The 27,005-nt window shown below is 53.9% G+C and overlaps 4 protein-coding genes across 4 annotated transcripts; 1 reads left to right on the forward strand and 3 right to left on the reverse strand.

The window, feature by feature from the left end:
- Positions 1-148: 148 nt before the first annotated feature.
- FAM219B (family with sequence similarity 219 member B) lies at positions 149-3,774 on the reverse strand. The gene is made up of 6 exons (XM_041489744.1): positions 3,684-3,774; positions 2,112-2,214; positions 1,771-1,855; positions 1,387-1,464; positions 1,068-1,116; positions 149-915 (listed from the first exon to the last, which is right to left on the reverse strand). Exons 1-6 carry the CDS (start codon positions 3,765-3,767, stop codon positions 757-759), a joined length of 558 nt encoding a protein of 185 aa, XP_041345678.1. The 5' UTR covers positions 3,768-3,774; the 3' UTR covers positions 149-756.
- Positions 3,775-4,972: 1,198 nt separating this feature from the next.
- LOC121365531 (cytochrome c oxidase subunit 5A, mitochondrial) lies at positions 4,973-10,110 on the reverse strand. The gene is made up of 5 exons (XM_041489805.1): positions 9,860-10,110; positions 7,005-7,121; positions 6,103-6,224; positions 5,626-5,748; positions 4,973-5,128 (listed from the first exon to the last, which is right to left on the reverse strand). Exons 1-4 carry the CDS (start codon positions 9,942-9,944, stop codon positions 5,635-5,637), a joined length of 438 nt encoding a protein of 145 aa, XP_041345739.1. The 5' UTR covers positions 9,945-10,110; the 3' UTR covers positions 4,973-5,128; positions 5,626-5,634.
- Positions 10,111-12,064: 1,954 nt separating this feature from the next.
- On the reverse strand, positions 12,065-13,082 carry RPP25 (ribonuclease P and MRP subunit p25). Its single transcript, XM_041489796.1, has one exon. It carries the CDS (start codon positions 12,689-12,691, stop codon positions 12,068-12,070), a length of 624 nt encoding a protein of 207 aa, XP_041345730.1. The 5' UTR covers positions 12,692-13,082; the 3' UTR covers positions 12,065-12,067.
- Positions 13,083-18,954: 5,872 nt separating this feature from the next.
- On the forward strand, positions 18,955-26,262 carry SCAMP5 (secretory carrier membrane protein 5). The gene is made up of 7 exons (XM_041489821.1): positions 18,955-19,073; positions 20,629-20,704; positions 20,998-21,126; positions 22,801-22,957; positions 23,610-23,711; positions 23,872-23,989; positions 24,098-26,262. Exons 2-7 carry the CDS (start codon positions 20,698-20,700, stop codon positions 24,290-24,292), a joined length of 708 nt encoding a protein of 235 aa, XP_041345755.1. The 5' UTR covers positions 18,955-19,073; positions 20,629-20,697; the 3' UTR covers positions 24,293-26,262.
- Positions 26,263-27,005: the final 743 nt, after the last annotated feature.

Below are 27,005 nucleotides of genomic sequence, written 5' to 3' on the forward strand. Positions count from 1 at the left end.
GGAGGGGGACAGAGAGGCTGGGAGCAGCTCCAGCATCCCTCCAACTGTGACTGTGGCTGTGACCCACCCCCCTTTGCTCCTCAGGCACAGGAAAGGAGTAAAATGTGACGAGGGAAGAAAGTCCCCCTCACAACACCAGCACCCCTTCTGAGTAATGAGATCCAGTTTATTGAGTGCTCCCTTTTACAAGTAAAATACAAAAACAAACAAACATGCCCCCCACCCAACCAGTTCATGTCTCTTGACATGAAATATTTAAATAAGGTTTCTGTGTAAGAAGCTGATTGTCCTCTATGCCATAGAGCAGGACCATGGTTTAAGGCAGCGTTTATGGTTTGCAGCAGGGAGGCTCTCCAGCCCCCCAAAGCCAAGCCCTGTGCAGAGCTGGGACGAGGGGCCTGGGCTGTGCCTCACCTGCATCAAAGCAGCGTTGAGGAGAATGGGAATAAGCCATTAGCTCCAACCCCAGAAACTCCCAGATCCTTCCCTTTATACCCCTGTGGAGGTGCCAGGCCCTGCCTGTCCTCCCTTCCCACCCCAGCCAAGTGCCAGGTCCCATGCAGGCCACCGAAATGTCACTGTGCCGCCTCCCCCTGATATTGCTGAGTGTAAGGAGAAGTCTTTTGGAGTCAGCTGGTCTCTGCCATGAGCAGCATCGTTCAGTCCTTGTGTCACCGTCCTGGTGTGGGACCCGGACATGCACCAGCCATCTCACGGGACAAAGAAAGTGCTGGATTTTCACCTGTTCTTGTGCAGCTACTGGATCACACAGGAGAGATTTTCTCCAAAACAACAGGGGCAAGAAGAGGAGGCAGCAGGTTTTGGGGGGATGAGATCCAGGTCTTCATCATCGGGGACCTCGTCGAGGTGGTACCCATCCTGCAGCAGCTGCCGGCTCAGGTCCTGGGTCACCTGCTGCAGGGGACAAAGCAGAGCTCTGCGGGATGGACACACATCCACACCCCCTGGGGTGATGCTTCCAGCCCCTAGCCAGAGCCTCGAGGGGTCAGGGGGACGAGAGAGCCCCTAGGGCCCCCACAGTGTCAGAGTCAAAGCCCTGCACTTGCCTCAGCGGAGGAGTATCCCGAGGAACACCTGGATCCTGGCTCCCCGTCACTGAGGGGAAAAAGAAACAGAGCTGGCCAGGAAATGGGGATTTTAGGGTGCAGATAAGGGGAATTTGGGGGAAAAAAAGGAGCTGGCATTGCAACCCAAAGGGGTATCTCAAATCTGGGCCAGCAGGAGCGTTTCGCTGCCCTGAGGTGCCCAGTGCCATCAGGGTTGCTCTACAAGGGACAAAGAAAATCAACCCCCCCCAAAAGCCATCTGGGAGCACCCCCACCCTCAAAATCGTGGGATATTTACCCAAAACCCTGGGATATTCACCTGTCTGAGTCAAGGGAGACCAGGTTTTCATCAGCTGTCTGGCTGAGTGCCGTGTAGCCCTTGTTGAACTTCACAGACCTGCCAGGAAACACAGCACAGATGTTTTATGTGCAAACACATCCCTGGAGCTGACAGGCTGAGGAGCCAGGGCAGGAATCGCACTCCTTCCCACCCAGCTAAACCCCAGGATATCCAAATAAATCCATACCACCAAATCATCCCCAATATAAAGAGAAAAGCAGTATATTTCATTATACTGGTGTTCCTGGCCAAACAGAGCCAGCAAAATAAGGTCCCAAACTTTTATTTTTAATCCTCTGAGTGTCCCAGTCTCCCGAAGAAAAGTGAAAAGCACATTTTGAAAACAAGAAGAGGGGATCAGACCTTTTAGGAGTTGGTTTCAGGGCAGTGGGTGCCCCCAGCAGCCCCTGCCTTCGCAGCGCTGCCTTTGCCAGCTCCCGCTGCCTCTCTGCAAGCCAAGCACAGGGACAGAGAGAAAAATCCCCAAGTGCTCCCAAAGGGTTTCTTCTTTTGGGAAATGGGTAGTGCAGGTGAGTGAGGGTGCAGTGCACTGCTTTCCCAAATGCATCTCTATGGGTTTTTAATGGGGTTTTATAAAGGTTTTATCCCACCAAGGAATAAAAGGGATTTTGGTAACCCCAGCTCTGGGAGAGGGGTGGAAAGGACATCCAAAATCCCAGCAGAGTCCACCTAGCATCACTTACTCAGCTTGGCCTGAATGGAGGGAGGTTTGCTCATGATGTATGGACCTCTTTTCTCCACCACATCTGTCCCTTTGTTCAGCCTCTTCTTTTCAGCCCAAATCAGCTAAAAAAAAGAGTGGAAGAAGCATTTAGCACCTCTCCACGGGGATGAAGTAAAGCAGAGTCACCTCAGAGCATCCAATCCTTCCTGGAAGCTGAAGGTCAGCAGGGAAATCTTTCCCCAGGGAAATCTGTCTCCAGGGACAGCTCCTCCTCCCCAGCCCAGGAGGAGGGAGAGGAAAAGGAATAAGCAGATTTGTTAGCAGATGAAAGGATTATTTGGGAATGGTGATGCTAATTAAAAGCACAGGTAGTCCCCATCAGTTCCTGTGCAAGCCTGGCTGCAGTAATACTTGGGAAAAGGTGGTGGAGGAGATTTCCTGAGAGGTTAATCAAACACAAATGTAAGGATTGTATGTTTTAATTTGGGGGTTGAGCCTTCCAAGCTTCTGCTTTTATCCAGTTATAGTCAAGGAGAACCAACACTCCTAAGAGCAAGGGGGAAAAAAAACCTTCACAAACACAAGAAGTAATGAAAAAAATAAAGGGAAAATCAGAGAAAGTTGGCACAGGAGGGACGTGGAATTAAAGGAACACGGCAGAGGACTGGGGATGGTGATTGGAGAGCACAGCCAGGATTAGCCTCAGTGTCTTAAACTGGAATTAGCAGGACAGAGCTTTATAGTGGGAATGACCAGGCAGGCAGTGCCGCCCCAGATCCCTCTGGATGTGCCATACCCCTTCCCAGGCAGCATATGCTGTGCTGATACACCTCTGTGTGTGTACATATTTATTTATTTATTTGTATATTTATATTTGCACACTGTATACGGTACTGTGCCTCCCTGTCTGCAACTCTGAAAGATGAACTGTCCCACTGTATTGCTCCTATACTGCCCCACACACCTACCCCACGCTGCCCCATGGACATAGCCCAGCCCCATAACCCCTGTGCACACACCCCACACTGCCCTACAGACACCCCCAGCCCCATAACCCCTGTGCACACACCCCACACTGCCCTACAGACACTCCCAGCCCTATGCCCCCTGTTCATGTACCCCACACTGCCCCACTCTCTCCTCAGCCCCATAGCCCCTATGCAGACATCCCACACAGCCCCATACCTACGATGTAGTTATCCCAATGCAGATATCCCACGCAGATACCCCACACAGCCCCATGCAGATATCCCATACAGCCCTATACCCGCCATGCAGATATCCCATACAGCCCCACAGCCCCATATAGATATTCCACACAGCCCCATACCCACGATGTAGTTATCCCAATACAGATATCCCACGCAGATACCCCATACAGCCCCACAGCCCCAGACAGATATCCCACACAGCCCCACAGCCCCATGCAGATATCCCACACACTCCACAGCCCCATGCAGATATCCCATACAGCCCTATACCCGCCATGCAGATATCCCATACAGCCCCACAGCCCCATGCACATACCCCACACAGCCCCACGCTCACCTCCCAGCCCCGCACCCCCAGCACGCCCGTACACCGCACGTACCCCCGGGCCCCGCCGGCCGCCGGCTCCGCTGGCAGCGGCACCGGGACCGGGACCTGGCCCGGCTCCGCCGCTGCCCGTCGCCATGGCCGCCCTGGCCACGCCCCATGGCGCGCCCGCCAATGGCAGCGCGGGGCTGGCGGGGCTCAGCCAATGGGAGGCGTGAAAAGGGCGCGCCCCTCTGCCGCGCATGCGGAGTGGGACTGGACAGCGGGACGGGATAGGAGAGCGGGACGGGACGGGACGGGACTGCGGGACGGGACTGCGGGACGGGACTGCGGGACGGGAGACGGGACTGTGGGGCAGGACCATGGATGAAACAGCGGGATGGGATGGAATGGGACTGCGGGACACAACAGCAGGGCATCCTGCCCTGCACGGCTCTTGCCCTGAGGCCACTGTGCAGAAACAAATTCCTGTTTTCCCAGAAAATCCCCCTCTTCTAGGACGAAAATAACAGAATTAGTAGTTCCCTTCTCCTCCCACCCACTTCTGTTGGTTTGTTTTCTTTCCCAAACCCTTGCCTGTGCCAGAGCTGAGTGGAGGACGGGACTGCGGGACGGGACTGCGGGGGGACGGGATAGGAGAGCGGGACGGGACGGGACTGCGGGACGGGACTGCGGGACGGGACTGCGGGACGGGACTGCGGGACGGGACTGCGGGACGGGACGGGACTGCGGGATGGGGCACCAGGACGGGACAGAGGGATGGGAGACGGGACTGTGGGGCAGAACCATGGATGAAACAGCGGGATGGGATGGAATGGGACTGCGGGACACAACAGCAGGGCATCCTGCCCTGCACGGCTCTTGCCCTGAGGCCACTGTGCAGAAACAAATTCCTGTTTTCCCAGAAAATCCCCCTCTTCTAGGACGAAAATAACAGAATTAGTAGTTCCCTTCTCCTCCCACCCACTTCTGTTGGTTTGTTTTCTTTCCCAAACCCTTGCCTGTGCCAGAGCTGAGTGGAAAACAGGGACATTATCTATCCCAGAACAGATCCCCTTCCCGTGAGGACACGACCCTTGCAGACAGGAGCCCCCAGCCCAGGTCTGAGGCTTTGGACATTGTCCCAGGGAAGTGCCTCCCTCCAAAGCTGTGCATACAGGAACCGTGCTCTCCACACAGCTCCTTCTCTTCCCCTCCCAGAGCCACGTGCTTGGGAAGGCTCTGGGCACGGGCTTTGCAGAGGAAGTAACAACTCAGAAGCTCCTACAAGCACATTTATGGTTTGTTCCTTCTTTTTCCCTACAAAAGCCACAGGAAATAACCACACAAAGCACTGGTACCACATCAGTTAACCAGTTTTTCCTTTATTAGGCCCAACTCCATGGCACTTCCATTGTGACTCAATAAAGGAAGAAGTTATGCCAGGTAAGATTTAAAGTTTGTCTCTCCAGGTGACGGTGTACAATCTGGTAGCATCAGGAGAACGCTTGAGTGATCCACCTGGCATAGAAAATAACAGGGGAAAAATAAAAAAAGCCATTAAAGAAGCAGCCTAGAATCTGCACAAAGTTTGCATGAGGTCCCAAATGAGTTATTTCCATGCCTGTTACCTTCAAAGCCTTGTTTAACCATGCTCAGCTCAAAAATGTAGGTACTGCATTCCCAGCACAGCTGATTCAGGACCCCTGGCACCAAGACATTGTATCCCAGGGCAAGGAGGAGGAAAAGGACTTAAAATATCCAGAATCAAGCACTATTTGCAGCAGTCTGACACATAGTATCTCTATTCTAAGCATAATATTAAAAAAAGAATATGACACTGGTCATCACCTGAGGAAAGTGAGTTAAGAGGCTTCACTTCCACGAGGATTTTTATTTAGGGCTTTATTTTAGTCTGGGATTAAGGCACACTAGGTCTTGCCTGTGCTGTCTTTGCCAGGGGGTTTGCTGTACACGAGTCCCATGCCAGGGGTCTGGGAAGCAACATCAAACCTTACCAACAAGGTTTATGCTTTGTCCAGGCCCAGTTCCTCTGGAGTGGAGATTCCAAGTTCACTCAAAGTTGGTCTAAGCTCCTGGATAACGTAAGGATAGATTTCCTTGTGGGGCCCTGCCTTGTCCTGGAAAAAAAAAACACCAAGAATGGAGTTACTTCAAAACACTCATTTCCAAAGAATCCCACTTCAGCCCTCGCCTGTGGAGAGCAGAGCTCCTGGCCTCTAGGGCTGAAATAGAAGTCCTGGCTCCTCTTAGCTCCCTGGCCAGGCTGGATTCAGGTTTCAAGGGGCTGGTGTCAGGTGTTCCCCAAGAGAGCTTTCTGAGCTACTTCTCTCAGTCCCTCAAAAAGCCAGCAAGCTTCGTGCTCATCATGGAGCCACTGATTCTGGCAGCAGGAAAGTGCGGTTTCCCTTTGCAGCAGTGAAAACTGCCCTGCTGCCAGGCTCTGGCAATGGGAGCAGGGCAGTTCCACCCACCTTTACAACTTCTAGGATGCGGACAGCACTGGCAAAGTCATTTAACCGTCTGCAGGCCCTCAGAGCCGCGTCGATGATCTTGGGCTCCGGGACCAGGTCGTAGCCCACCAGTGTGTTGATGCCTGTGGAGACAAGGAAACACCAAGGGGAACTTGGGACCAGCTTGTCATGATCTCAAAAGGAACCCCTTGCTGTCTACTCCCTTCCTCTGTGACTGAAAAAACCAGCACCTCGTCAGCCAGGTGCTGCTGGAAGGATCCCTCTGGCTGCAATTATCTGCTTATGAAATCCCATTTTTAAGGCCTAATTGGCCTTAAAAGATGAACTGTCCCACTGTATTGCTCCTATACGGCCCCACACACCTACCCCACACTGCCCTACACATACCCCCAGCCCCATAACCCCTGTGCACACACCCCACACTGCCCCATGGACACACCCCAGTCCTATCCCCTCCATGCACACACCTCATACTGCCCTACAGACACTCCCAGCCCTATACCACCCCAAAAATGGGGTAAGTTTAATGAAACTTGGCAACTCCACAGCAAACAATGGGAGACAGCCAGACAAAAAGTCTGCAGGGAGTAATGGCCAAGCCATTAGCCAAAGTGCAAAGAAAAATGAGTATAACAGAGCTCAAACACACTGTCCTTGGAGCAAATGCTACTCTCCCTTCCATCCAGGTGTTGGAATCATGGAATGGTTTGGGTTGGAAGGACCTCAGAGATCATCTAGGCCACCATTCTGTCATGGGCACCTCCACTAGACCAGGTTACTCCAAGCCCTGACCTTGGACACTTCCAGGGATGGGGAGCCTACAAAACGCCAACTAAAGTTGTTGTTTCTGGTCAGAAATCTTCTATTTACTCCACGTTATGCTTCCCTGCTCTCCAACTTACCTTTCCTGAGCTCCCAGGCATCGATATCTGGCTTGTTGAAGTACGTCACCCAGCGAGCATCGAATTCCTCATCAGACTCTTGTGACCCGTGAGAGTAGCAGCGGGCAGGAAGCACAGCTGAACAGAGGAAAAAAGGAACAAACTTGGAGCAAAAAGAAGGTAACACTGCTTTAGTCCTGACCAAGAGGCCAGAAGCCATAAAATATGGATTTCCCTTGTTAGTCAGTCCTGGATGAGCCCTGGGTGGATGTAACTTATTAAATACTGTGGTTTATGTTGTAGCAAAGTGTCTACTTTTTTCTATATCAGACTTCCAAAGTGTTCCCAGAGCACTGCTCAGAGCAGGGGCAAGACACACAAAAACCAACTCTGGACACCAGTCCTTAAGAGGTTTTCTGGCATTCCTTTTTCTGTAAAATACAGAATTGTCCCTCTTCCCACAGCCAAGTGAGACTGAGAAGCTTTAACATGCACATTCCTCACCAACAAAATTCCATGCAATTCCTACAGAGGGTCTCAAAAGCAAAGGGATGAGAGATATTCCTTCCAACAGAAGAGCTGGAGGAGGAAAAAAATTATCACTGTGTCTACCCAAGAGAAAACTCCTGCATCTCAAGGTTGCAATTGCATTAATATTGGATAACTAATCACAAAAAGCAGATTGTATGCTAATGCACAAATTAGTCTGATAGGATCATTAATTGGTTTCTTCACTCAGCACTATCACAAATTGCTGGTTTTTTGGATGAACCTGTCTTTTTTTATCCCACACAGGCTGGAACAGTTTTCTAAGGGAACTAAACTGAAGGACCACAAGCCTGGTGCTTCCTTTCCCCACTGCTAATCTCACTCCACTAATATATTTGCAGAGAGGTCACACACCAGATACGACCTTGGAGCTCAAAGCTCTGCTTCACAGAAGTCAAATTTAGCTCCTGACTTTTTCTTTCTTAACCCAGCATGAACCACTCACAGTGATCAACTACAGGGTTTTCTTTAAAAACAAAACCAAAAAAAACCAACACCACAAGTGGGTTGTATTTTTGCTGATATACTTCTCTTTGGTTTCATTAATGGCAGCCTAATTAGCAGGCAATTTGCTTTTTTAACAAAATTTAACCCGGTTCAACATTTCAGCAGCAATACTGGTTTATGCAATGGAAGCATGAGAATAGCTTTATTTATTTTAGCTACGGAAAAGTAAACAACAGGCCAGGACAGAATTTAAATGCTCTTTCCTGTAGGGAAATTCCCCCTCCTTTCCCAAGCTCCAAAGCAGACCTTTGACCCTGCTCTCTGCAACAAATCACCTGCACAGCTGAGCTCAGAGCAAGAGCAGGGCTCTGGAAATGCTCCTGCTCCCAGGACACTGCTGAAAACCTTCCAGGTTTCAGCTAGTTGAAGGAAAATCCTTATTTTTCCTACCCAAAAAGAAAAAAATCCTACAGATAAACAGCAAACCTCAGCTGGAGAAAAGCCTAAACTGAAGCATTCAAATGCCATCTTTAAGTCAAAATCTGAAGTCTTTTCTCAACAAAGCCATTCTCTGGATCCAGGAGACAAATACAGACCATGAGAATGAAAGCTCTGGCTTTCCAGGGTGTGTTTCCCAATTGCTTCTTCTCCACATTCATGTTTACATCTGTATCTGCAGAGTCCCTCTGCCCCGAGTTCCAGCAGGGTCCATCAAGGTCACTGTCACACACATGACGTGTGAGTGACAGCCAACCTATCCAGGCAGAGATTCCCAACTCAAGGAAGAACCAAAGGGCAAGCACCTTTGCTTTAAAGCGAACTCAACAGGCACTAAGCCTAAAATCACCTAATATGACACAAAAACCACGTTAGAGCTTCTCTGTGAGGGCCGGAATTGGGCGGTTTCTCCGCTAACGAGCGCAGAAGACAAACACACGTGAAGAAAAACATTCATTTACTGAAAATCTAAGAACGAGGAGCCCAGGGATTACACAGGGGAGGTTCTGCAGCAACAGAACCCCCCTGCAAAGGGGTGGCAGCAGTGTTAAGTGGGCTGTTTGAAACACAAGATCTTGGCAAAGAAGAACACAGAGCCTACCAAAAACGAGGCCCAGGAGCAGCCGGGGTTCGGCAGCTCAAGGGAACAGCGAGCAAAGATTTTAGTGGATTTAAAATAACAAAAGAGCAAGGGTGTTGAGCAGCATCTAAGAAATCCTTAGTATTTAAAAAGTGTTTAGTATTAAAAAGTGCTTAGTATTTAAAAAGACGCAGCGACAAGCTCCCTAAGGCAGTTGCTTAACTCACACGTGCCGCAGCAGAGGCACACACAAGTCTCCGAGCATTATGAGTGTCTGTTAATTAGGTATTAATTGCGATGCAGAAGTTAATTAGCTATTAATTGCGATGAACAGGCAGTGCATTCTCTGCAGCCTCCGTTTTCCAGCCCTTGCCACCCTGGCCACCATCACAGCACGCTGCCTGCGGCTGGTCCTCCTACTCTCTCTATTAACTGGGGCGTTAATATTACAAATAAAATTAATTGGGGTGTTAATTAGGAGCGGGAGGGCTGGCGCGGAGCTGAGGCGGACTCGGCGCCCCGGTGCTGCGGAGGTCACCGCCGCCCTCCATCAATGTCACCTTGGCGGGGGGCGCAGGGAAATCGCCGCCGCCCCCGCTGCAGCCCCCGGTTGGTGCCCGGTGCCCGCTGAGGCGGTGCCGGCAGGGGGGTGCCGGTGCCGGCGGAGGCGGCGGGAGCGGCCCGCGCTAGGCCGCGGGGTCACCGCAAGGACACGCCGGGCCGCGCGGCCTCGCTCCCCGCCGCGCCGGGAGCCCGGGCGCGAACCGCGCCGCGACGGACGGAGACGAGTGCGGTCGCTCACCTGCTGGGCCGGCGGGCCGGCGGACGGCGGCGCGGAGGCCGGAGACGGCGCAGCGGCGGAGGAGAGAGGCGCTGGCGGCCAGCATGGCGGCGGGCTGTGAAGGGGGGAGACAGCACCGGGAACCGGGGGCGCGCCGCTGGCTCCCGCACCGCACCGGGAGGGAGGGACGGAGATGAGGGCCGGGGGGCGCCGCTGAGGCGGGTACGGCGGCGCGGCGGGGACGGAGCGGGAGCGTGAGAGGGCGGGAGGCCTCGGGGACGGGCTGGGGGTGATCATCCTGTTTTAAATACTTATCTTTTAATTTTTTTTTTTTTACAGTCATTTTTTATTATTTTCTCTGCAGGATGATGCAGGAAGCCATCAGTCCCCAGCCAACAAAGCAAGCAAGGAGGGTAAAATCCCCAGTGCTGCCTCTGTGATTGGAAACTACCTGCCTATGAAATCCATTAAAAAGACCTTGCGAATTAACAAAATAAGGAGAAATAGGTGGTTTTTATTCTTATTTCCTTGCTCAGAGAAATGTGAGGTGGCAGCAGTGGAGGTGAAGGGCTGTCTGTTTAACTGTGTGGCTCTCACAGTCTTCAGACTCTGATCAGGGTGTTTACAGAGGAATTTATTAATTAATTTTATTAGAATTCATTTTATTAATGATTTTTAATGCATTTGGGGTAGGTGCCTGTACCTGCTGTTCCTGTGTGGGGTGGAGGGTTGATCCTGAATGGGGTCTGCACTGGAGAAAGGAAGTGGGAAGAGCTGGATGGGACAGAGCCCAAAGCTTTACCATCCCCAAACGCACCAAAAAATTATCACAAACATAAAAAAACCGTTGGAAATTAATGTTCGAGTGAAGGGAATCAATCTGCAGTAGGAGAGATAAGCACGAGCCTCTGGCCCGAGGAGCAGCTGCCTGCTGAGGGAGATAACAAGGTCACTGCCTCACAAAACAGACCCTGCTTCCTCCTCCTCCTCCTCCTCTCCTTTCATTCCCGCTCCCAGCCAAGCAAGCCCTTGACAAAGAGAGAACACTGACTGTCCCTGTAGAGCGGGAGTGAGGCAGGGAGATAAGGCAGCTGCAGCCAGAGAATCCCTTACACGTGGATTTTGGGAAGGGTTTGCTCCTTAATACTGATTAATTCATCCTGCAGTGCTGCTGGGTGCTGGGCAGAGGGAACCAGGTGGAGCAGGGCTTGGCATCCCATAACCCATCCCCCAAATGTCCCCTGTCCCCACTGGAACTGGGGCTTTGCCAGGTGCTGCTGTGCCAGCACAGCAGACCCCAAGCCCCTTCTTCTAAGGTACAGAGTTTGGCTGGGATCCCCTTGTTGTGAGCTGGCAGCAGCCTTCGCTGTGCTGATCCACGCCATGGCCAGCAGCCAGGATGATCCCCCCATTTTCCCATAGACATATCTCAAGTATTTTTAAAGAGCTTTTATTTTCCAGTCATTTCTCTTTCCCCCCTGGAAGTAGCAGGGATTTTGCTCTGAAGCACTCTGCAGCCAAGGCACGACCCCAAAACCTCCTCGTCCTGTGCTGGGCACTGCATCCAGCCACAATAACCCCCTGCCCAACGCTTCCATTGCCCCCAGCTCCCCGCACCGTGATTTCCCCCCACTCCAGACCAGAGTATCTGATGCGAGTTGTTTTATTTCCTTGTGCTGTGCCACAGGCAGGCAGCACAGTGCAGTGCTTGGCTCTGAGGGTGCAGGAAGGGAGCACCCCCCTATGCTTGTTTGGGTGGTTTTTTTGGAATGAATCATGGCCTCACAGGATGCTGAGCCTGGTATTATTAACTCCAACAGCTCTTCAGCAGCGGGTTTCATAATGAAGGTTTTATTCCAACAAGCTTGGGGCAAACTCATCTCTCCTGATGGATGAGGTGTTGCAGTGGGGAGTGCTGGTGGTGGTCCAGGCACCCCTCGGCTGCTCTGGCTCCCTGGGAGTCGCTGCAGAATGTGGCTGCTGGTCACGGTGTCCCTGGGTGGCTGAATTAGAGGTCACCAGCTCCCCCCCCACATGCTCACCTGCTTCAATCCATAACCAAGCCATGGTGGGTTTAACCCTCACACCAAACCTGGGGACCCCCATCCACAGGGGTCATGGAGCAGCAAGTGGGGACAGGTCAGGGGGAGCGTGCAGCCCCCCAGTGACCCCGGAATGAGTGGATATTCCTGCCTCGATACCTGGCTGGTGGGGTGGGAGGCACTGGGGTCAGTGGTCCTGCTGGCCAGCGCTGGTCCCCGTGCCCCTGGGGCTGTCAGACACCTGTACCTGCGTCTTCTTGGGCAGCAGCTCCTCGCAGGGAGGCGGCAGCGGCCGCTTCAGCCCCTTGGTGGAGGATCCCAATGTGTCTTCTCCCACCTCATGCCGGGGCTCGGGGGGCTGGTATCCTGCCTGGTTGGGATCCAGGGGGTCCCGGGAGAGCAGGATGCAAATGGAGGGGACATTCTTGTGGACAGTCAGGTTCTGTGCAGGACCGTCGGGCGGTGGGTCCTGGTTCTCCCAGACCTCCAGCACGGTTTTGTAGCGTACCTTGGTGACCTGGTGGAGCCCTCCCAGCTTGCGCTTCATGATCTCCACGCAGGTGATGGTCTTGGTGACCGCCCTGCCGCAGCCACTGAACACGATCTGCCGCCTGCCCTTCAGCTCCATCTGGGCCATGGCGAAGTTCATCAGGTTCCTGATCTTGCTGCCCTCCTTCACCTTCATCTCCACCACGTCCGGGGGCAGGTCTGGGAAGGGTAACGGCATCTCCTCCTCCGAGGTCCTCACCTTTCGGAAGTTCTCCATCCTGGACTGGGCAAGGGGCTTGGCTCTCCCTCCTTCGGCAGCCATCCTTCACCTCTTCCCGGTGGATCCACACAGGCTCCTAGCCCCCCGCGACCATAGCAGGGCTGACCTCGCTGCCCTCCAGCCCAGCCCTGCGTGCTGCAACCACCAGCCCCTTCTCCTCGGCTCTCCGGGGGCTGGCAGTGGGCTCGGTGGCAGTGCCAGAGGCTGTCTCCTATGGGAGACAGAGCTGCAGGATCCCCTGGGTGCTCCCAGTTGCTCCCAGCAGGGATAACAGCTGGCTCCAGCTCTCGGTGATGCTTGGGCTCCTCCGCTCCCACTGCAGCACTCGCTTCTGCTGCTCTTTGCTTCATTCTGGACTTCAGCAGCCCCCAGAGCTGTTCTGTGTAATTAGCAGATCCTCCCCCTCTCCCTCCCCTTCCTCCCCTCCTCCTCCTCCTCCCCTGCTCAGCCGCCCATCCCAGCACCCAGCTCCTGTCTTCATCCCTGCCAGGCAGAGGGGAGGGCAGGGAGCCCAGGACTCTGTCCCAGAACAGAGAAGGGAAGGAGGGGAGGGTGGAAGGCAGAGGGAGAAGCTCACTCTTGCCTTCATAATGTTCCCAAAGTCCTGCCCCCTTAAAGAGAACCTGGTCCCTTCTCTCGGCGCTCGCTCCTCTCAAGGACACCCTCTGCTAACCGCAAATGTCACCCTGCCTGCCTGCCCTGCAGCATTCCCAGAGGGATGCGGAATCCCAGCCACGCTGTGCCCAGGGATGGCACAAAGATGCAGCAGGTACTTCGGGAAGTACTTCAGAGTCTGAGCTCGACCCTTATTAGCCATGAGAGAATCCACTGGAACACGCAGCCAGGAGAAAGCCTTGGCAGATGGCATCGCAGGCGAGCGTGCATTGAGTGTGCCAGGGCTCTGCTCCCCCCAGCACCCCGCAGCCTCAGCCCCGGCTCTGCCGGCAGGAAAACCTCTCAAATCCCAATGCTCCGGGGAGCAGATGCCGTGGCAGAGCTGGTTTTCACGGGCAATTTCTCTCCCTCTCCCTTGCTCCTCCTCCTTCCCCATCCCTCTCCCCGCTGCTCTCCCAGTCCCTGTCCCTCATTCACCTCCCAATGTGGAGCTGCCCACTGTGGGCTCACCATTACATGCACTGGCAACAAATCCCAGAAAATCCCTGTTGCAGGCCAGGAGATGTCCCCTTCCTGCCCCCAATCCCTTCCCAGAGCAGAGGAGACGTCCCTGCCCCAGGCTGGCCCTCTGCCCGCCCCTGTCACCTGCCTGTCCCCTCCCGCCCCGCTGGCCGGGGGATCATTGCACAGTGGAAAGACATGTGAGTATTGACTTGCAGTCAAATCTTATCGGCCTCTGGAGGCCCCTGGATTGGTTTCACTCCTAGCAGGGCTTGAAAAAAAAAAAATCCCATGTCCATGGAGGTGAAGGCAGGATGTGGCTGTCACCTCCTATCTAGGGAGGATCCCACATCCCTGTGGCCCCCAAAGCAGCTTTTTGTGGACACCACTGCCTAAATGGGGTGGATTTTGGACACCCCCTGATCCAAACACTGGATTGGGGTATGGGTGGGTCTGTGGAATGGGATGGGATGGGATGGGATGGGATGGGATGGGATGGGATGGGGTCCTCCATCAACAAGCAGTGTGCTGGAACACCCCTGTAGATGCAGAGCATTGTTTCCCAATCCATCTAACCCTCCCTGAGGCTCCTTGGGCACAGAGAGGGAAACTGAGGCAGGGCAGGCAATGGTCCCAGGCTCACCCCCAGCACCAGATCCAGGCTTTGAGCATTGCCAAGTCCCTTCTGGTGCTCTGCAGTAGTGAGCAAACCTATTCCCTGTGCTTCCACCATGGATCCCTCACTGGTATGAGACAAAACAATGGCATTTCTCCATCTTTCCATTTGACAACAATTCATGCAGAAGGCACTTGCTTCCTTCCTTGGGCAGGCAGGGATGAATTAAACCGCACAGGGAAATTCCTGCCTTCAAAATGTGCTAAACCCCTGAGGAAATAATGGGGAAGGATTTTAGTGACTGAGAAATCCCTCAGGATCGTTACCCAGGTAGCCTGGGAGCGTTATGGGGACATAGAGGGCTGACAGCTCCAGGGCTCTGGGCAAGCCACATGAATCCCTGGTGCTGCCTGAACCATCCAGCCCTTCTTTCCTGGCCCAGAATCAGCTCCTGCCTCCCGTGGCCCATTTTCCATGGCATCATGGCGCTTCCCCACCATTAGATGATGGAAGCAGCAGCAGCTTCTCCCCCCCTCCATCTCTAATTGCTGCTTAATGAACTCTGCCTATCACAGCCTCCAAAATGGAGGTGCAATCACAGAAAGGCTTCCACAGAGGGTGCATTCCCCTCAAGGCCAAGGCTGTGCTGGGAGCAGGGAGGGCATTAATGACAGGGGCTTATTTTCCCTCTGCAGCGCTTAAAATGTAAATGAAATTCATTATTAGCAACTCCGTTGCTAATTACCATCTGAAGCTATTCATTAGCCTGTCAGCTTATTTGTTGGAGGACAACAGAGTGGATGGGTTACTCCAAGCCAAGGAAAAGCTGAAATGAGCTCAGTGGGGTGGGAGAGGAAAAGCAGGGATGGGGGGACAAAGGCACAGACAGCTCCAGCCACGGGGGGTCAGGGAAACAAAAGCTGGAAAAGAGAATGGGGAGTCCTTTAAAATGGAGAAGAAGCAAATGGGAAAGGCAGGAGTGATGAAAAAATAAGAGTAAAGGAATTACACACTGAGTATTGTCCGCCTATCCTTCTTGAGCAGCCACTCTGGTTACAGTGGGACCCACACCCAGGGAGTGGCTTCTGCTTCCCCTTTCCCATTACAGTTTCTCTCTGAGCATTCCAGTGCCAGAGGATTTCCATATCCCCGTGGGACCCTCTTGCCTGGTCCCAACCCCGCAGGAGGTGTGAGCTTGGAAGAGCTGCTTGGGAGAGCAGCCAAGAGGAGAGCTGGTGGTGGCAAGAATGGAGAGGTCTGCTGGACACAGCACGGAGCCCAGACAAACCTGGAAAAGTGGGGAAAAAACCCAGAAACATATTCCTAACAGAGATCAGAGCAGCTGGAGAGGAGCAGTAACCTGAGCCCCTGTCCTCCACCTGCCCTCTCCATATTTTCTTTCATGCAAGGTGGCCCTGCTTGGGAACAGGACGGAAAGTGGGAGCATCCGATACAAGGAAAGTCTCGGTGCCCTCGCCCATCTCTGCGTCACATCGGCGCGGCTCAGGTCTCAGCCTCTCATCACATTGCACTGGGCAGCGGGCTGATGTCAGGGTGGATTGTAACCCTGGCAAAAGGGGTGCAGAGGGACCTCGGGGATGCCACAGCTGCAGGGATCCCCTGTCCCCATCCCAGTCAGGGTCCTGGAGCTGCTGCTTCCCAGGAGCAGCGCCCTGAGGATGCAGCTCAGGGTGCAGGGGCTGTGCCAAGATGCCAGAGGAACCCTTGGAGCATCCTGGGGTGGCACCAGCTCTCTGCTGAGTTCTTATCCCTACCGTAAGCAGAAAATTACAGAGCTCAAGATAATCCTCGTTTTGAATAGCCCGACAGTAAAAGAAAAGGGAAAAATCCCTTTCCTAAGACAAATCCCTTTGCAGAGCTCCAGCATGATAAGCAGAGGGATGCTGTAAGGACTCTGAGGGCATTAATAAACCTGAATGTTCCTCACCAACCCCACTTGGGACCCCAACCCCCCCTGCCCATGGCCCAGGAGCTCTTTTTAAGCTCAGCCCAGGGGTCTCAGTTCTAGTCTCAGCTATGTCAGAACTGGCCTCTGGGTCAGCTGCAGCTGGTCTGGACTCCACTGACAGACTGACCCTAAACTGGACCTGTGGATTGATTTCCTTGTTTTTGAACCTGTTTTCTTGCTGGGAATTTGCTGCTTGATCCAGCCTTTTCTTTGGCCCTGCCCTTCCTCCCCAGCCTGCCCTCCTTGGGGAGTGTGTGATGGGCAGGAAGTCTCTTCCCCCTGTTATCCCTTGGCTCTCCAGGCACTCCCTGTATTGATTCCTCAATATCCCTGAAAACCTGCAGGCACACAGGAATGTGGCAGTGCTGAGGGCAAGGATCAGCTCTGTACGTGACCATTCCCAAAGCCTCAGTGGGATGGGAAGCTGCTGAGGCAGCAGAGATGCAGGTGGGCAGGAAATTCAGGTGAGAGAAAGCTTGGAGAGAAATAAATAAGGGACAAGAATCCAGCCCCAAATCTCCAGTGTGCTCAGTGCCCACAGGCAGAGCCAGAGCAGCTCTCCAAGGCGCTGAGCATCCCAGTGCTTGGCAGGAGTGGGAATCCATGACCCCATCCCTGACCCCCCCTTTCCTTCCCTGCTGCTGGGCAAGGCATGGAGCTGGATGTGCAGGGGTTCCTGCTCTCTGAGGGGAGCAGCTCAGGGTCCGAGACCCAGAAAGGGCTCAGAGTGGACAGCTGGGCCCCCTGCTATGGGGTCATCTGTGGCACACTGTTTTTCCTGCTTCCCTCTACTTTACCATCTGTGAAGCAGGCATTTTCCCTGATTCTGTCAGGTTTCCTTCCTTGCATCCCCACAGCAACGCTGTTCCCCTGCCGAAGGGGTTTGGCCACCAGGGCTCACTGGTGTAAAGAGATTTTGCTGCTTCCTTGCCCAGCTGTTCTCATCTTCCCGTGGTGGGATGTTGTCCTTGCTGCCCCTTCGTGACCCTTGAGGCTGGACCCCGGGAAGGGAGGATGATTTACTTGTCAAATAAAGTAATTTTCAAAACACTTCACTGATATTCTCACAAGCACTAAGGCAGGAGGTGCAAGTGGTGTGCACAGAACTCTGAGTGCTGACACTGAGAACAAGGGACACAGCCTTGTTCAGACGTGGAGCTCTCAGGCTGATTTGGGATTTATATCCCTTTTAGGAGTTTTGAACCCTGTCTGTGAATCAGTCCAGTCCCTTCCCCTGCCCTCCACATCCCAATCTTGGCACCACTGGCAAAAGCAATTAACATGTCCTCTGCCCTTCATGCAAGCAATTAATTACTGCTCCCAGAATGAAGCACATCAGGGTATGGACATGGAGTACCCCAAACAGCCCTGCTGGTGGGGACTTGCTGGTTTCCCATTGCCTCCTGGATAGAAGGAGTCTGTGTGCCCTGCCAGGAGCTGTCCCCAAGAGCCTCTGCCCTTCTGAGGGTGGTCTTCTACCCACATAGTGCTTGCCATGCCCTGGGTAGGGGTAACTGCACCCAGAATTCCCCACAGAATCCCCATCTCTATAAAGCCCCCCAAGGTCCATAGACCACTCCCAGCCCTATAGAGCCCCCATTCCTGTAAAGCTCCCCAAGCCCCATAGAGCACTGCCTACCTCATGGAGTCCCCAGCTCTATAGAGCCCCCAAGGCCCATAGAGCATTTCCAGCCCCATGGAACCCCCCAAACTCTATAGATGACTCCCAGCCCTATAGAGCCCGCAGCCCTATAAAAACCCCCAAGCTCCATAGAGCACTCCCAGTCCCATGGAGCCCCCAGCCCTATAATGCCCACCAAGTCCCATAGACCATTCCCAGCCCCATGGAGCTCCCAGCCCTATAGAGCACTCCCATCCCCGTGAAGTCCCCAGCCCTGTAAAATCCGCTAAGCACCATAGAGCACTCCCAGCTCCACAGAGCCCCCAGCCCTGTGGAGCCCCCCAAGCCCCATACAGTATCCCAGCCCCATGGAGCCCCCAGTCCTATAAAGGTCTCCAAGCCCCATAGAGCACTCCCAGCCCCATGGAACCCCCCAAACTCTATAGATGACTCCCAGTCCGATAGAGCCCCCATTCCTGTAAAGCCCCCCAAGCCACATAGAGCACTCCCAGCTCCATGGAGGCCCCAGCCCTATAGAGCCCGCAGCCCTATAAAAACCCCCAAGCTCCATAGAGCACTCCCAGTCCCATGGAGCCCCCAGCCCTATAATGCCCACCAAGTCCCATAGACCATTCCCAGCCCCATGGAGCTCCCAGCCCTATAGAGCACTCCCATCCCCGTGAAGTCCCCAGCCCTGTAAAATCCGCTAAGCACCATAGAGCACTCCCAGCTCCATGGAGCCCCCCAGACCCCAGAGAACACTCCAGCCCCATGGAGTCCCCAGCCCTATAAAGGTCTCCAAGCCCCATAGAGCACTCCCAGCCCCATGGAACCCCCAGTCCTATAGAGCCCCCCATAAAGGCCCCGCCCTCTACCATCGACCCCGCCCCTTCCCCTCGCCCCGCCTCTCCATCCGGCGGCATCAGGACCCTGGACAGCGGCGGGCGCTCTCGCGAGATCCCCGCGCTGCCCATAGCCCGGGTGGCGGCGGCGCCGCAGTCTCGCGAGAGCGCGGTCGCTGCGGCAGGAGCAGCACCGGGCGGGCGGGCGGCCGCCGCCACCCGCCGGGGACCGGAGGGGACGGGACGGATCACGCCACGTGGTGAGTACCGGGTGTGTGAAGGGGGAAACGCCTCGGCCGGAGGGCGCTGGATGCTCCCCCCGAGGGCGCTGACTGCCCTTTGCACCGATCTCCCGCTCTGCGCCCCGCTTGCGGGGGGGGATGCGCGGCGTGGGGACAGCCGCGGTGACCCTGCACACGCGTGGGTGCACCGGGCACCGAGCGGGGGTTGGGCCGCCCTTCTCCCCGATCCAGGCCGCTGCTGGGAGGCTGCGCCGGCTTTGAGGTGGGGATGCGTGGGGCACGCAGCCCTTCACGCGTGGAAACGCACGGGCAGCGCTGCCGAGCCCTGCCTGCCCTCCCCAAACGCACCCCGCGCACCAGAGGCGTTTCTTCTCGGTGCCATCACCTCCGTGATCCCCCGTCCTTTTTCCATCCACTCCACCATATTGCTAATTTTGCAAAAAAAAAAAAAAAAAACCCACCCGAATTTATCGCTGTCCCGGAGCTTTCGCCCCGCGGTGGCGCGGCAGTGGGGCCGGGGGCCCGGGCCGTGTGTCCCCGCTCCCGGCACACGTGGGTAGGGGCGGCCGGGCCGGGCGGACGTCACCGCGCCCGAGGAGCTCGTATTTATAGCACTGGCGGGATGGAAGCATCCGGGGGCTGCCGGCGGATGTCGGGCACGGCGAGCCCTGGGGGGTGCGAAAAGACCCCTAGAGAGAGCCCCCCAAATCCCCCCGGGAGCCCCAGGCATCAGCTGCCGGGACCCCGCTTCCTGGGAAATGTGTTGGCTGCTGCCAGCTCTGCCTGGATAGCTTGGAAAGGGCAAAACCTGCAGGCAGGTGGGGATACGCCATCTTCACGCTTCTCTTTAAAACCTCAGGTATTAATTTTTGGCTTTAATTCGCCGTAATTTTCACATCTGGCACAGAGCTGAGCATGGAATGGTCAGGGAAGGTCCTGGGATGCCGAGCTCCCCCCTTCCCACCTCCATGCTCTGGAATGAGGCGCCAAATGACATGAGTAATTGCTAAGCCAGGCACTCAAGTGACTCATTAGTGACAATCGCCACTGATTTTTTTTTTTTTTTTCCAGCTGATTTCTCTGCTCTGATTTTCTGCTCCCTTTTTGGCCTTGTTTTTGGCTTGGGCTGGCAGAGATGGCAGTTACGAGGCAGCCAGGTAGTCAGTCCCCTGTGCTGGAATTCAGCAAAAAATAACAAGAATACATTTTTTTAAAGAATTATTTTGGGGCCAGGTCATGAACTTGAGGGTTTCAAACTGCCCACAACCACCTCCTTTCCCTGCTGCCCTACCTGGCCCTCTCCTGGATGTAGGTCAGTTGGGAGTGGGAGGCCCCACATCACTGGATCCTCTCGTAATCTTCTGCCTTAACTGGTGCATAAGCCTGAGCCAGAGGAGCCAGGATTTATCACACTGCCAGCCAGGTGCCAGCCTGGATGTGTGATAGTCCAGAGTGTCACAGAATTGAAGCCAACTGCTGTCCTTGAGTTGTTTGGGAACGAGGGGAAGGTGAAGGCTTTTGCAGCCGTCCCTGACCACTTCAATCAACCTTTTTTTCTCTCGTTCTCCTCCAGCTTTGCTGAAGCTCCCACGTTTTCCCAAGTATTTTTCCCGAGGAGCAGAGAGGCTGAGTGTGTGCCAGCATGGCAGGTACGGGGGGCTCTGGAGATCATCGTGGGCTCTACTGGCCAAAATGTCACCTTGTTAGTCACCAGTGGGGTGGTGGGTGTCCATGGCTGCAGGATCCATGAATCCACAGCTGTGGCCAGTGAGGGCTGAATTTGAACCTTTTGGGTGGGTTGGTGGTGGTTTCCATGGGAAATCCTTTACTCTTGTGTAAAAAACACCTGTGTATTTGTCAATTTTTGGGGTTGTTTAGGAAGCCTTTTGGTTTTTGTTCAGCTCTGGGCAGTGCCTGACAGCAGTGAAACTTTCCCTTGCAGAAAAGGTGAACAACTTCCCTCCCCTGCCCAAGTTCATCCCCCTGAAGCCATGTTTCTACCAGGACTTCGATGCGGAGATCCCGCCACAGCACCGGACCATGGCCAAGCGGCTTTACTACCTCTGGATGCGTGAGTGGCTGCGTGGGATTGGCTCCAGTGGGATTTGTTTGCCTCTCCAAAGGCTGCTCCTCTGGGAGCTGCCAGCTGAAAGGGCAGGGCAAGGTCAGGGGAAGCCCTTCTCCCCCTCCAGGCCTTGGTGTCTCCTGTAAAAACTCAGGAATGAGAGGTGGGCTGCAGCATCCCATGGATCCCAGCCCTTCCAGCCTCAAGGATGGAGCTGTGGAGCTGGCTCAGTGTCCCAGGGTCACTGGTGGTGCTGTTGACATCCTGCTGTAAGGAGGAGACGGCTCAGACTGGAGGGTTGGTGTGCCTGCTCCCCAAAACGTGGAGCTTGAGGCTTCCCGGAGCTTGCCTGTTCCTCTTGCATGCCTCTGTGTGCCGTGCTGTGCTAACAGAGCTGTCACCAGCTTCCAGCCCTTCCAACTATCCTGGATCTCTCCTCTTCACCAAATGTGGGCAGGGAACAGAGCCAGGGACAGGTCACACCCCAGCATAGGTGGAAAAGTGCACAACTCTCGACAAGCTGGCACCAGCATTTCATTTCTTTCTAGAACTCAGTTCCCTTATCAGGCATTTCCTCTGAACTTTGGAAGCATCAGTGCTCAGGGAGTGCCCTGTGCTTTAGTGGCAGGTTAGGAAGAGCTGAGCTAACACCACAGAGGTTGTGTGTTCCTGCTTTAGGCATGGCACCAGGCTGGCATCCCTGGGACTGTGTCCCGTCAGGGAGGTGACCCTGGGGTAGCTTCATCATGTCAGGAGGGTTCACTTGTTTAAGACATGGGAGGAAAAAAGCTGTGCTTCCCTGGGGAAGCTCTTTTGGGGGTGTTCAGTTCCCTCCCCATCACTACCAGGATGTTCTTCCTCTTAATGTAACAGAGATTGCTCCTCAGCACCAGCACCAGCTCTTAGAGCCAGTCGCTGTCCCTTGGGTTTTGCCTCTGGAGCTCCTCTCTGGGTCATTTTCTCCCCACCAGCCCCTCAGACACCCAGCACAGAGTGGCTGGAAGGTCCCTTCGTGTCCTTTAGGGCAGCTGAGCTCCTTCCCTTGCCAGCTGCAGCTCTCAGGCAGGCGGCGGTGGGAGGGCTTTCGCTCTCGTCGAAATAATGAATCATTCTCCGAACCCGGAGGCGTCAGAATGCAGCTGAGCCTTCTCTGCTTTGTCCTGTGTCTGCTGAGCTGGGACTCATAGTCGGAGCCCTTGTGTGGCCTGATCCCAAGCAGGGGTGGGCGAGGGAAATGTGTCACCCCCTGAACCGGCGAGGCGGGGTCAGGAGTTCAGGATTTTGGCTCTCAGTGGTGTTCCTCACAAGCTCCTGCACAAGCTCCTTCAGCAAAGATGTACCTGGAGCAAGCAAAAAACTTCACCAGTTTTCTTCTGTTAGTGGAAATGTGTCCTGGCTCGATAGGAGCGGGATAGGAGCAACTCCTGCCAATCTTCAGAGCCCAGGAACTGCTTAGGGAATTACAACTCTGAGCGATACATTGATTTTCCTCCTGTTACACTCAGCTGAGGCCTGACCCCTTTCGGCCCAGCCAGCCCGGGAATGTGCTTCCAGCTTAATGTAAGGGAAGTCCAGCTAGGACAAGACTCTGAGGCCATGTCCCTGGGGTCGGGGTCCTTGGTGTCTCAGTGCCACCCTTGCGTCCGTGCTACTCTGCTCTGTGTGTGTGTGTGTTTGCAGTGAACAGCATCACCTTGGCGGTGAATCTCGTGGGCTGCCTCGCGTGGCTCATTGGAGGCGGCGGAGCTGTAAATTTTGGACTGGCAATTCTCTGGCTCATTCTCTTTACGCCCTGCTCCTATGTCTGCTGGTTTAGACCTATTTACAAAGCTTTCAAGTAAGTGGTCGCACCTGAGCCTGGCTTCTTTCTGCCTGGTTTTCCTTCCTAAATGGTCAGTGTTTAGCTTGGGCCATTGCCTGACTAACTGGGGGAATTCCTTTCTGTGCAGCCCTTTAGCTTTACTTTCTAACCTTCAAAACCAGAGTGTTTGGGATTTCCTGGGGGCCAAACCTCCCATCAGGTGATGTAAGGACACTTTCCTTGTGCCTCTGTGCAGCGGTGGGGGACAGTGGTGAGGATGCAGCTGGGGTGCCACTTTCCCTCTCATCCCTGAGGCATCTCTTATATTTTTCCACAAGTCCTCGAGGTGTTTGTATGGATTACCCATGGTGCTGAGGTCAGTCCCCAAAGCCAGAGAACCAGGGGTGTGTTTATTCCCCATGTGGGGTGGTGTGAGCTGAGAACTGTGTCCCAACATAGATGTCCTCAAGCCCAGCTGACTGAGCCATAGGGAGGGTCTGGTGCCCCATGCCTTTCCCAGGTGTCCCTTGACCACCTTCAGCCTCTTGTAGTTTCTCCTTTGCCTTTAATTTTGCTTTTCATCACCCTCCTGCTAAACCATGGCCAGGTCTGATTCGTCGGAGCATCTCCCTTCCCTTGGAGTGCAGCGGGGATGGAGGTGCAGGAGTGACTGAACCTTCTCTTGCAGGACAGACAGTTCCTTCAGCTTCATGGCCTTCTTCTTCACCTTCATGGCCCAGCTGGTGATCAGCATTATCCAGGCTGTGGGGATCCCTGGATGGGGAGTCTGGTAAGGAAAATGCTATTGTGTTGGGTACAAGGGTGGTCACTGTGGTGTTTTAGTATCCTTACTTGTTCTCTCCTTGGGGAAGATGGTTTGAGGAGCTGGGAGGGCTGCTGGCAGTTTGGGAGAGCTGGTGAATGAACCAGTTGTTTCCATCTCCTTGCAGTGGCTGGATTGCAGCGATTTCCTTCTTTGGGACCAATGTGGGCTCAGCTGTGGTGATGCTGATCCCCACCGTGCTCTTCACAGCCATGGCAGTCTTCTCCTTCATTGCTCTCACCATGGTATGGCAGCAAAACCAGGGGTTCCGCATGGCTTTGGGTGGCCCTCCTGCCACCCCGGGAGCTCCGTGCCGGCCGCAGGCGCTCAGCCCCTCTGGATTTTCCCTGCAGGTGCACAAGTTCTACCGGGGCAGCGGCGGGAGCTTCAGCAAAGCGCAGGAGGAGTGGACCACGGGGGCCTGGAAGAATCCCCACGTGCAGCAGGCGGCCCAGAACGCGGCCATGGGGGCGGCGCAGGGCGCCATGATGCAGCACGAGACGCAGTACTCGGCCACCCCCAACTACACCTACTCCAACGAGATGTGAGCAGCAGCGGGACTCTGTCCTCGGGAGGAAGAGCTGGGGGGGAAAAAGGGAGGAGGAAGCCTGAGCCGAGTTTCTGCAGCTGTCTCAGAAAGTCAGAGTGTACCATAATGGTCGTTCTTTTCCCGTCTTTGTAACGAGATCCTTTGGGATTTTTTTCTTTCTTTCTTTCTTTTTTTTTTTTTTCCTGTTTTTCTTGTCTTGAGCTCTTCTTTTCTCCTTTCTTTTTCATTCTGAAGAGGCCGTGAGTTGACCTGCAGGGCTCTTGTTGTGCGTGGTAGTCAGTGTCCGTTCACGTGTCTTCTTTTTCCCTGTGGAATAGTGTACGGTGGTGGTTTTTTAATTACTGTGGTGATAGGTGTATGTTAGAACCTCATCAGCCAAAAGCCCCCCCATGCCCCCAAAAAGGGAAAGAGCAACCAGCACCCATCTTCCCTCTTGGAATAAGCCCCGAACCTTGGGTTTTTGACGTGTGTGAGTTTTCTCTTTCAGTTGGTAGTGTCCAGCCACTTGCCACTCTCTCAGCAAGGGCAAGCAATCCTGGGAATTCTCCTTTTTTTTTTGCTTTTTAACTAGCAGGTGGCTGGCTGATTTAGGACTGAAAAAAAAAGAAAAAAAAGGGAAAAAAATATAAGAAACCCTCAATCTTGCTGTTGATATGCTGGAAGCCAAGAGATTCCTAATCTACACCCTGGCTCAGGATCTACAACTTCTCTCAGTGTGTGGTGTTGTGAGTAGTTTACACTTCAGCGTGGAGGACCAGTGTGTGTGTGCACGTGTGTGTGTGTGTTGGGGAGCAAGGACAGGTTTTCCCTGTGGGATACAACCATCCCATTCCAGATTCTGCATCCTGAGTCTGTTTTTTTTTAAGGCTTCTGTTTTGAAAAGCAGCTGTAAAAGCGGCAGAGCATTCCTCAGAGGACATATGCTTGGGCAAGGCTGCGGGTCAAATCTTGCCACCCCATATCCCAGCACATCCAAGCAGTCTCCCTGCTCATGGAAATAGCCAGGCCAAGATTTGTCCCCGTTAGCTTTGGAGGTTTGTGCTAATTAAGTCTCTTAAGGAGACCTCCAGGCTGGAGGGAAGGACTCCTGCTCACTTGCGCTCCTGAAAAGCGTGGTGAGGTGTGGCCCTGTGTTTTCCTGGTGCAGAAATCCCTGTCAGGCCCGAATCCCTACTCAATCTGGGGATGTTGAACATTAAATAATCATCCTGCACCCTAGCAGGAGGCAGCTGAGCTCAGACCAACACTTCTTGGGGAAGGTGACTGGCACACCCTGGAAAAGGTTATGAGTGGGAGCATAAATGGGATGGATGCTGCAGGGCAGGAGTAGGGAAAGCTACTTCTCTGAGATGCTTTTCAACTCTAAATGCACTTTAAATAAGCCAAATTTTTCTCCAAGTCCTCGAAAAGCAGCCCAAACAGAATCCAATGCAGCCCTTTGGCTCCAGTATCTCCTGCCTGGCACAGGGAAGGAGCTCAGTGTGCCACCAGCCAGGACTGTGCGAGTCCCCAGCCCCGTATCTGTCCCCTCCAGTGATGCTTGGATGTGACCCTCATCCCTGAGAATCACCCCAAAAAGGACCTTCTCTTCTCCAGCAAAGCACACCAAGACTAGTTTCCTTTTTAAGGGTGTCACTCCAGTCATTCTGCAATAGGCAGTTGTCTCTTGACCAGACTAAAATGCAGCTACTGATAAAATGCCTGTCTGTGTGTGTGTGTGTATATATTTATGTATAAAATGTCAGGAGAAAAGTAATCCTTTGCTAAGCCTATTATGTACTTAATCAGGTTTAAATATTGTGCAATCCATTTCTAGCTCGCCTAAAACTTACTCTGCCAAACCACGTGCTCTGTCATCTGTGTCTGAGAAATGATGGATTAAGTGACTTCACCTCTTGCATTGACAATAAGATGAATCAATAATAACTGTAACGAGCTGTAACTAACAGACATTGCTTCAGCACCTAACCCTCCTCTCCAATGTGTCTCCTGAGTGTGTGAGTGCTGAAATGTTGCTCCCGTGGCTCCAGCTAGGTGGGAAACTCGACCCCTTATTCTCACCTTGGTTATTTGTAAGCTGTCCCTGTCCCAGGTGGGGCTGATATGGCTGTGATCAAACGTGGTGCTCCTGAAGCCCACAGGGTGGGAGAGATGGGGTGTTCCTGCTGCTGGGCAAGAGGCCTCTCATAGAACACGCCTGGGCTTCTCCTGAGGGGTCCCTGTGGCCTTCCACGTCCTGCAGTCAGCAGAGCACAGCTCTCTCTGCCTCTTGCTGTCCTTGCTGCTTGTTCGTAGCCAGTATCAGAGGGATGTCCAAATAACTGATGCTTTTGAGCAAAGGGCTGGTCACCACGGGCTGCCCCAGATCTGCCGTGCCCACATAAAAGCCCCCCCCATGCCCCCAAAAAGGGAAAGAGCAACCAGCACCCATCTTCCCTCTTGGAATAAGCCCCAAACCTTGGGTTTTTGACGTGTGTGAGTTTTCTCTTTCAGTTGGTAGTGTCCAGCCACTTGCCACTCTCTCAGCAAGGGCAAGCAATCCTGGGAATTCTCCTTTTTTCTTTTGCTTTTTAACTAGCAGGTGGCTGGCTGATTTAGGATTGAAAAAAAAAGGGAAAAAATATAAGAAACCCTCAATCTTGCTGTTGATATGCTGGAAGCCAAGAGATTCCTAATCTACACCCTGGCTCAGGATCTACAACTTCTCTCAG

The sequence above is a fragment of the Pyrgilauda ruficollis genome, unplaced genomic scaffold, assembly GCF_017590135.1.
Source record: "Pyrgilauda ruficollis isolate IOZ18807 unplaced genomic scaffold, ASM1759013v1 scaffold96, whole genome shotgun sequence".
NCBI lineage: Eukaryota > Metazoa > Chordata > Aves > Passeriformes > Passeridae > Pyrgilauda > Pyrgilauda ruficollis.